This window comes from Anneissia japonica, unplaced genomic scaffold (assembly GCF_011630105.1).
Source record: "Anneissia japonica isolate Jap-2015-1 unplaced genomic scaffold, ASM1163010v1 scaffold573_len2283161_cov171, whole genome shotgun sequence".
Lineage (NCBI taxonomy): Eukaryota > Metazoa > Echinodermata > Crinoidea > Comatulida > Comatulidae > Anneissia > Anneissia japonica.
Window position 1 is genome coordinate 2,240,784 of NW_022719802.1, and position 10,949 is coordinate 2,251,732.

General features: G+C 34.6%; 1 protein-coding gene and 1 long non-coding RNA gene across 2 annotated transcripts in view; one reads left to right on the forward strand and one right to left on the reverse strand.

Annotated features, from left to right (window-relative positions):
- Positions 1–1,687: 1,687 nt before the first annotated feature.
- On the reverse strand, positions 1,688–5,780 carry LOC117111025 (early growth response protein 1-like). Its single transcript, XM_033253887.1, has 2 exons — positions 5,389–5,780; positions 1,688–4,400 (listed from the first exon to the last, which is right to left on the reverse strand). The coding sequence occupies exons 1-2, from the start codon at positions 5,612–5,614 to the stop codon at positions 3,244–3,246; spliced, it is 1,383 nt and encodes a 460-aa protein (XP_033109778.1). The 5' UTR covers positions 5,615–5,780; the 3' UTR covers positions 1,688–3,243.
- LOC117111026 overlaps positions 4,417–10,949 on the forward strand; it is a 16,195-nt gene continuing 9,662 nt past the window's right edge. The window contains exon 1 of the long non-coding RNA XR_004445799.1: positions 4,417–5,064. This is a non-coding gene — a long non-coding RNA (uncharacterized LOC117111026). The remainder of the gene's footprint in view (positions 5,065–10,949) is intronic.

A 10,949-nucleotide genomic window follows, 5' to 3' on the forward strand; every position in this document is an offset into this window, starting at 1 on the left:
GCCCACACAAAAGAGACAATGGAAAGTGGGTAAGTATACATTATGATTGCATGGAGGATGGGGGTCTAAACACAGCACACATGCATTTAAGCTGAAACAAATGCGGGAGAAATCAATGTTGTTTTTTTTTATTTTTTATTTTAAACTTTTTGAAACAGAAAGAAATAAGATGGTAGCAATTACAGTTATTTTTTTTTTTAAATACAATCTACCGGTATAAATTTTCTTACCATCTAGTTCTTTTTGACTATCGCCTAACACCATAGCATTTTGACATCCGTCTTTAAATATTTTGATCTTATTCATTTTTGTCAAACATTATAGATTCTTATTTTTGTTATCCTACTATTAATTACTTTTAAATGACCATTGTTATTATAAGATATTTCCATTTTATACGAGGGGAATTCCTAATGCATATTAACCTGTTATATAGTATCATATTTTGTATGTTGCATTTACGTCAAACCTAACGAGGATTAAACTGATCGAAAAGGCTATAGACCCAAGGAATATTCGTAACCATGTCCTCAGGTAAGTATGTATATTCAAAGATAAAGATCGCAATCCACTGTGATCTAATAAGTAATAATTCGAACTCTAACTAGATGTGTATAAGAGACAGCTATCAGACTGTCACCGACGGACGCGCAACTAATCGGTATACGTGTTCACCAGTAACAGCGAGACAGTATCGTCGCCGACAGTCGTGGCCGTAGCATGATGAGTCAGAGCAATTCAGACATAACATAAAAAAAAAGCCCTGGAAGAAGTAGTCCTGGTGCTGTCAAACAAATATAGAGGCCGATTGTTATTATAGTTCTGAATTATATAAACTGAGATGTGCATGCAAGTGTGCTGCCCTCTATAGCCACTGTCTCTTATACACATCTAGATGTGTATAAGAGACAGCTTTTGGATAGTCCCACGCAAACTCGTAGGCAGTGGGGTTGTAAATGAATAGCTAAGTGAAGATCTTGATGAAATATATTTACACTTTTTGTGTCAAATTAATTGTCAACACAGACATTATCATAATTACCATCGATGCTTCATTTTTGTACATTTTAAATTATCTCACTTCGGACACATGTCTATAAACATGCCTATTGGATATAAGGTGATCGATGATTATCATAATTCCATGGTGCTTATTATAGAGATATACCGGTATATAATATAAGTATTTATCATGTACATTTACTGAAAGCAAATGTATCAAGATTTAAGCCCCAAATATAATATAGATCCTTTAAAGTTTTCTGATACGTTTGTAGCTATTTGTATTGTATGATATAGGCCTATATAACGTTAGTCTATGAGTATGTAGTCAGTTTAATATCATATTTATTCTGTAATATTGTATCGTGCTGTAACGTAGCGTATCTTTTCCAAACAAGTTATTTAATTTTTTAAATTGTATCTTTTTTAATTTAAGTTAATAAATTTGAATGAATTATGAGAATATCAATTGTTTAATTGAAACGAGAAACTGTCTGGTTATGTAACTGTGTGTAATTAATGTATCCAAATTGTGATTGAAATGTCAAAAGTGCTTTCTAAACCAATCAGCAAAACATGCTCTTTTGAAAGTCAATCTTCTCGTTCATTGTAGACAAATCTCACAGTCTCTTGACAAAATCTTACATACCACTGAACGACCCGATAAAACGACAAACAGAGTATATCTATTTTTCATTTTAAAATATTTTATTATCGAGCCGAATGCATCGACAAGACTTATGGTTAAAAGCAGCAATATTCTAGCCTCCCTGGTTACGTGGCTGCCTTGTGCAAAAGGTGCGCGACCAGGGAGTTTAGGCCTACACTGTTAGTGTGACACTAAAAACTAGATAGAATCGGAGTGAGGCTAGCCCTTTGCAATAGGGCAGGCCTACCTAACTTTATACGACTCCATACAGTAGCAGAAGAATTTAACAGTTTAGAAAACTGTAAGAATAAAATTGAAATAAAACATAGGATAGGTTATCCATTGGTTGATTATGAAGAAATTGGCCAAAACATTCCAAGCATTTCAGTTAACATGAAAATTTTGCATCATCACAATACATATTATGATCTTGTCATTATTTTTTTTTTATCAATTATCAATATCAACAATTTCTTTCAAGTACTTTTATATCAAATCACGAACCATATCTAATATTGATTAACCTCAACATACATTATTATGAATGATATTATGCATATCTGAAAATTCATACCAATTAACTATTTCGGTGTTTTATTTATTTTTTATTTTTGTCTTAACAAAATCATACTATGTATTAGGCTCAATGATGGATTTGATAACTTAATAAATCATATTAATAAATTATGTTGTTTATCTGCATATGATTGAACAAGCAATATAAAAAATACCTCATTTAATGATTAACATGATTATGAATTGACGATTTTCAGTTATTTCTTATAATTGTAAAAACATTTCTCTTATTAAAAATATTTAGAATTTAAGTTCAGAAACATCAAAACAAGAGTTTGTTAGCAATTCAATACTGTTATGTTAAATGGGCCTGCCCACACATTCGTATGAATAGAATTTTGACTTAGTATTGAAAAACAGATTGGCCGTCCAAGCCCCCGCAACAAACGCTATCGAAAGCTTCGGTTAGGAGGTTTCCTCCAGACCTAGGCCTATGAGGTTCGTGCAGACGACCAGACGGTCCAAGGGTTAGAGTAAGTGAAATGGGAACCAAATTTTGTTTCAAGGTAAATATAACATGGTCAAGTGGTAAGAAAAGGAAGCTAGCAAAGATACCTATAATATATATTATGTTACCAAAAAGTAAGCGTCAGTTGCAGTAATTGCAGCCATATATTTTAAATTATTAGCGATGCTTATTTGACTGGCAAAAGCCAAGTCTAAGTCCAATTATACAGAATCACCAGTATGGTGTTCTGAAGCTTTCACAACCTACTCAAAGTAGGGGGCCTAGATATACTAGGACATTGTCAATATAAGCCTAGCTTTAGGCTATAGTCCACTGGTATATAAACATACCGATATTCGTTTTGAGGCGTTCAATCAAGAAGGCCTAGGCACAAGTCCAACACAAGTGGATTCCATTACAAATGTATCCACTTGGAACAAATAGCAAAAACACATAATTTCATTTTGATAATAATATACACGATAAAACACTGTAGCAGAGTATATTTCCAAAATTACACATATTATAATAACAGCTTCCTATTTCATGTATGAATATATCCCAGTATTTAAGATGATGTTGTAACAGCAGTTGAGATATGTTGGAAACTGCAAGATGTTTTCAACAATTCGCTTTCCTTCTTCACCTTCTGGCGTAGATGGATTTTGCTGTGTCGCTTTCGTTCATCACTACGGGCAAATTTTCTTCCGCATGTTTCGCAAGAAAACGGCTTCTCCCCTGTATGAGTACGGATGTGAGTTGTAAGATGGTCACTTCGACTGAAGTTTCGCATGCAAATTCGGCACTGGAATGGTTTCTGACCAGTGTGAATGCGAATATGCCTGGTCAACTCGTCACTACGAGAGAATCGTCGATCGCATCCCTCCATAGGACAGGGATATGGGCGCTCGTGTGGTGGTGTTTTACATGGTCTGTTTGGGTATTTGCGAGGTTTAGGCATGGTGGTCATTTTGCCCGGTGCTGGGCAGTTCTTGTAAATTTCACGAGTGGTGGCGAGGAGATCTGGCGATGACACAGTACTAGAATGCATAGAATGTTGTCCGAGCGCTATTTCGTTGATCGGTCTGGGTGTGTTGCTGTGGTGAGTGACTGAAGGTTGCACGTTAAGTTGTGATTTGTTCATACGATTATTATGTTGTGACAATGATTGGTGTGGTAAAAACGGGATATTTTCCGTCGGTGGCTGGGGCCAGCTGTATTTCAATCCACTGTGGACAGATGCTGGGTAACTTAGCTCACAACTAGAGGCGACCTGCGCAACACTGGTTGGGAACGTGATCTGTTCGAAGCTATCAAAACTCGCTGTGTTTTCTGGAACTTGTTGTTGGTAGGGTGATGTGAAGGGGAGGTCCAAACCTTGAGGTGACTGGACGCCATATGTTGAGGAGTGTGATGGGCTCACGTTTACAGGTTGACTATCTGGCATACTAACGTGGATACTAGCCCCGTCCTGTTCATTAATCAAGCTATTTGAGCTTGTAATGATGCTGCCGATAGCTGTCGGTGTGAGGGTATTTGTTCCTGGGATCCAACTTGGTAAACTATCCTCACAAGAAGATGTGATTGGTGCTGTTGCAATGATTCCTCTGTACTGAATAGATGGTGGGGCATCCGAAATGGACGGTGTGTTCATGTTATGATCAGGAACATAACATTCAGATAATGACACTTGTGGTTTGAATTCGGAGAAGTCAGTGTCGATCGCTGCAAGATATAAGAAAACCAAATATTTAATATAAGATAATAAAATATAACACATATAATATTCCTATCAAGAGATAAAGATAAATTTATAAAAATATACGCACTCATAGATTTAGTAGACCGCGAACTTTGCTTCATATATTCCATTGAAAGCGTATGCTATACAGCCGACATGTGGGCGAATCAATGTAACACACTCGGTAAGGTCTGAACACTATTATGCGTATTGAACTTGGGACAGTGCTATTAAGAATTGTAAGCTTTTGCGTGGGCGGCAAATCTTCCCGGTCATTCGGCATTGAAATTATTATATACAATTGGGAAAAATATGTAAGTACCAATTAATCAAGTGGACCTAAATATTTGGAGTGATTGTAAGAGTGACTTCCAAGCAAATTTTCATACTTTTTGAGGTTTTCATTCATGTGGAAAGTGGTGGCAGACGACCGGCGGCGATTACAAAAAAAATGTAAATACTGCCCTCTATAGCCAACTCTCTTTGATGACGACAAATTACTATGTTGACACGGAAGTGCAGACTTGCGTAGACAGAACAGACTAGCGAGATCTTGCTTAGCGAGAGAGGCTTGTTGTATTTGCAGCCGAAAACATTGCTTAAAATCATTTAATTTATGGATTATATCGAGTTGGATTTACGATTGAGGTATGTTAATAGAATTCATGATTGAGTTTTAAAGCATGCATTAAAAGAATCTAGTCAATCACACAAACACATTATCGTAGAATGATTTTCCGAAACGACGATAAATAACCACCCTCGGCTTGTAAAAACGCCTTGTCTAGCCAGGACCCTGTCAACGTACAGTCAATAATAAGGGTAAAGCGATGGTGACTGGATCTATTTATGACAATAGGCCTATATAATGTTTACTGAATAAATGTTTCTATGTTGAACTAGAGTCGTAAGTCAAATGCGTTTAAAGATGTAAAATAAAATTCAAAAGCATTTAAATAAGTGTGTACTTACATGTGAGTGAATGCAAATCTACAGTATCATTTGGAAATAAGTCCGATGCTTGAGCCATAGAGGTAGCTAACGTATTAATGTCCTCCGCTGTTATCGTTAAGAATTTTGGGACTGGCAGGTATTCTCCTTGGTTGTGTAACGGCAGATAATAATCAACTGAAGACAATTGTCCCTGAGCTTCACTATCTTTCCTCATGTCTTGAGTTGTGGTATTCCTCCAAGTCATACGTGGGCAGTAAAGCAGGTGGGCAGGCTTTCGTCCTCCAAACAATATTTATTTCGTAGAAAATATTTTATACATTAAATCCGAAGTTTAGTCTTCTCACGATTGTTTCCGAAGATCTTCCGAACCCGAGGTCTACCGAATTTCGAATGTTGCTTCTCGGCTCCTGTCGATATTTTTATTAAAAAACAGAATAGAAGGCTGGCGTTCATTGACAAAAATCAATGCCATATTTGGAATATTGCCGTGACGTAAGTTCATTTGCGTCAATGGTAATTCAGCCAATCACAGAAAAGCAATAGCGCGAAACCATTTTGGGTAAGGGTCATTCGTTTTTAACAAAATTACTATTTTTCTTAGAACATGTTAGTTAAATTAAAATCGAGTAACACTAATATGAATTTTAGTATAGTTTTACTTTTAAATGTGTTAAATATATTATTATTTTGTTTTTTGAAGACTGTTGTTAGATTTTGTAAAAATGTATGTGTTCGTAGTAAACATTGTAATCGTCCGATTCATCCGATAGCTGGCACGTCCGGAATTTCTTGTGTTGGTCCAATCAAAAGGCTTATGATAATAACTTCCGATCTCATTCACATATATTAATTTACGTCATCGTCTGGCACGCCTTGTGTGTAAACAAGGCTGTCGGTAATCCGAGAGCACGAACGCTTACGTTTACGGAAATGACCAAATATGGTCAAAATTTGGCTTGCAAATCAGCCGAAAGTCTACTCGGCTGTTCTCGGTTGAAAAATTAACTTCCTCGAGCTAGTGCAACCGAAATGAAGGGTGTTTAATGAGCATAACGGGGAGGGACAATCTGCTGGTTGAAATTTACATTTAGGAATAAATTATTCAACAGTTTCCGACGGGCATGTGCTAAAAATTCACCCACAAATAAACAAACGTCGTCCAAAATATTCATTTTGTACAGAAATATAGCAAGTTTGAATATTATGTACTTATACTTATATTATGGGTATAAAATGTGTTTTATAGGTTTTCTACAAACTATACATCGAACTGATTGTATAATATAAGGTGCCATAATGTACTACACATTAAAATATTATACACATACAGATTAACTTTTATTGTCCATAAGTAAAATTGCTCACTTGCTATATAATTAATTATCTTATTGAATACTTATATTGAATACTTATTATTGCTTATTATAAGTATATTCTTGTACATTTTTTTTTTTTTTTTTTTTTTTTTTTTTGAAAAGTGTGTGGTGAAAGTTTTGTAATTTTGTTTTGCAAATATTCAAGAATTGTTGACTCGGTTAAAATGCTATTTAGATCTACATAAAGTTGTGACCAACGTCTAAAATGTCGGAATCAAAGTGTATTATATTATCAATGTCTATTTCTCCAAGTTCATTATGTTGTGGCGCCCTTGTTTGCCACCCCGGGTCTATTTATAAGCTGATAATTATTGTGTTAAGTCGCTATGATCTTGAATTCTTGATGTAGTATGCTGTGTATATAAACTATTACGGTACAATATATTGGATTAATGATTGATTGATTTTATTTTTTTAATTGATTAATCCACTTGTTCGTTTTTCATAGAGAATTAATATTTTACTTAAATATTGTATTTATGCATGTTTTAATTCCAAATATATATATACATGTATATATATATGTTTATATATATACATGATATATATATATATATGTATATATATACATATACATATATACATTAATAATACAGTAATAATAATAATAGAAAGGTTATGTCAAGCGTGAATTTACTCTACAGCTGTTTCATGCAATAGCAATCTTCAGGAGTGAGTGGATAGGAAGAAGGGTACACTGTACCTCCTAAATTAAGACGGTTTACTCAGACTACGCTACTTCCTCCCTGCTCCGCATGTTTGCTCTCCACTTCGTATGAATATGAGACTGTTGCTATGCCCTTATGTAAACCCAGGACGCAATAGAAAACAAGGGCGTATGTAAACATTAGTGCACTTTATTTTTAGGTATTGTGTGACCCTTCAACTAGACTATTAAAATACAAGATAAATTATGTGTCTCCACTTCACCGGACTAAGAGCCTAGATAAACATTCCAATGGTGATGGTTGTCTCAGCAAAAGAAAGAATACAAAGCTATTATAAAAACTTTTTTATAGTAGAAGACTGGATAAGGAAATACAACACAACTTTAATCGAATCTGTAGACTAACAACACATACAAAACATGTATATGAAATTATGCTCATGGTCACATCCTTAAATTATTAAGCCTATTTTATATTTTTAATGAAAGAATACTTAAATCGGAACATAGATTCAAAGATGTCTTATTAGGTTATGTATGCCTAATGTACACAATATTTAGGCCTATAAATATGTATTGTTAATAGTAATATAAAAATATATGTAGGTCTATATATATTTTATAAATATATACCGTACTGTATTTATAATAATTATTATATAATTTATATAGGCCACACATAAATATGTATATAGGCCTATACATGTATATATATTATATATACACAGTATATATATATATATATATATATATATATATATATATATATAGCATAAAGTCATGTGGACTACTATAGAACACTTATTTATTTTCAAAGGAATTTTCTACCAGTCCTCTGGTCTTCTTCAGCTTACAGAACTAACTATTGTATGCAAGCTGTCTATGTATTAGGTAAATCATAAAAATTATTCTCACCTCAATTTATTGAACTTCCGGCTTAATTGTGTGCTCTAGCAGTTAACACATAAATACAAATTATTGTAATTCACATGTTAATGTATTGGCAAGAGTTTAATGGTTTAAGTAAATATAAAAGGGAACATAACGGAAAGCATTGAGCAAGTACGTAAGCAGGTTTTAAGTAAGTTACATAAAAACCCTAATATTTACTACGACGGATCAAGTTAACCGTTGATTAACATGGTTATGTAAGATGTGTAAAAATGGTATAAATTCGTGTTCTGTTCTTATACATAGACTCGCATAGAAATCTTAATCCATTATGGTATCGTACGGGCTTACGCATGAATTAACTATAGGCCTATATGAAAAACTTTCACGAGTTTGAGACAATTTTCACAATTTCACGAGTTTGGCACCTGTTTTTTTAACGTGTTGAGTGTCCGTATTACTATAGTCTGCACATATTATAGTAAAATGAAATGGATAGGCCAGGAACTTTATGCACACTACAGGAGCTTTCGTGCAGAAAGGTCCACTTCTCTGAAATGTTTGGCAACTGTCAATCATCATCTACTGGTAGGCCTTTGTACGATGTGTGAGTAGGGTAAACTGTTAGTAAGCATACCAGCGACTAAATAAAACAAGATTAAAGGACAAGCAATGTTTCCAAACCGATGGATGAATAGGCTGTAGCAGCCTCAGTAGCGGATCCAGGGATGGCGAAAGAGGCGCTTTCCTCCTTCCCCTGCATGAAAGATCTGGATTCGCCCTTAAGCCTACTGACACCCCGCCCCTCCCCTCCCTATGCATATTGTCTGATAAACAGAGGCAACTAAAGAGTTATTATACGACCGTCGGGTTAAGCCTGGTTTCAATAAAATCGCTACACTTTCGCTACAGTGTTTTCAGTGCAATTGTTTTACTGCGTAGCATGCGCAGTCCCCAACGCAATCGGGAAAGGCTCCCTGATTCAACCGACCAATCAGCATCACCAAAAGCTGTCGGCGATAGGGTTGTAGCGATTGTATGGAAACTAAATTTTATGTTCCAACTGTCCTTTCATTCACCTCACCATGGCATAGTGAGGTTGGTATTATATTCATTACTACACAATGCCTTTTCACGGGCTGAATCATAACACCCAAACGAAAGGCATAATACAATGTATTATATCGGTTCGTGTCGTTTACGTGAATATCCACCATCCCTCCCCCACCCCCTTCATATTTCTTCTCAGCCATATCTGAAACTAGTATGCTGAAATTTTACATGAGGCTGAAAGGGTTTGTCTTTTATCTGACCTAGCTCAAACGTCACCTCTTGTACACCCGATAACGTATAGATTTTATTATATAGATATCAAACAAACAGTGTCAAAACACGGATTCTTTCTACTTGAACATTTTAATCTTTGATTAGGATGTTTGCAGTAACATAGATAACGGTAACTTCATATGAATGAATATCGATCCCTCAAATGGAATATATATAGGCCTATATATATATATATATAAATAGGCCCTATATCTCTCTCATCCGTGATTATAAGTGGGTACCTGGTAGGTTGGAATATGAATTGCTAACGAAACTAGTCATGATGGAATACTCCCACGGAGCCTGTGCATGCATTGAGTTTGATCTATCATCCAGTGACCGTGTGAAGAGCATAGTAGAGACCTTGTTATAATGCACTATAACCGACATACTACATATATGCCTATAATTATATATATATATATATATATATATATATGTGTGTGTGTGTGTGTATATGTATGTTTTGGTTACTGTGAAATAGCGATGGTATATTGCTAATACTATATACCTGTCTCTTATACACATCTAGATGTGTATAAGAGGTATGTATATATGTATATATATATGTCTGTATAGATATGTATATATGTATGTATATATGTCTGTATAGATATGTATGTGTGTATATATAAGTATATGTATATATAAATATATGTATATATATGTATATGTATATATGTATATATGCTTATGTGTATATATATGTGTATATATGTATAGATGTGTGTATATATATGTATATATATATATATATATATATATGTATATATATATATATGATCAATATCAATCAATATTTACGCTCTGCATTATCACGTGTATCGAGCACTATACGTTGCTAGTAAAATATTGAAAATGAAAACTTGTAGAACAATAGCTCGGTTCTTTTGTTTAGTGTTGACCGTTTGTCTGAATATATTATGTGGAGTTTCTCGGTTATGCACAGGTTGCAGCGTTTTGTTTTTGGGGAGTAAGCCAATGCTCTGTCGATGATAGACCATTTAATGTTGTAGGGTGTGTTGCTATCTTTTAATTTCCATACGTGTTTGGAGAGTACGGTGCTGTTTCTGTGTTTGGGGGAGTTAAAAGTGTATTTGTGGTTTGTGCCGAGCTATTGTCTAAATGCAGGCACAGCAACAAATACCTACTTGAAAACAATTAACTCATTTGCATTTTCACCTGTCTTAGCATTCATATACTCGCACAATCATTGTATTCTCTCACTCCTGAAGATTGCATTAGCATGAAACAGTCTGTAGAGTGATAATACCCAGTTCTACAAGTTCTACATTTTCAATACTTTCAATATTTACACT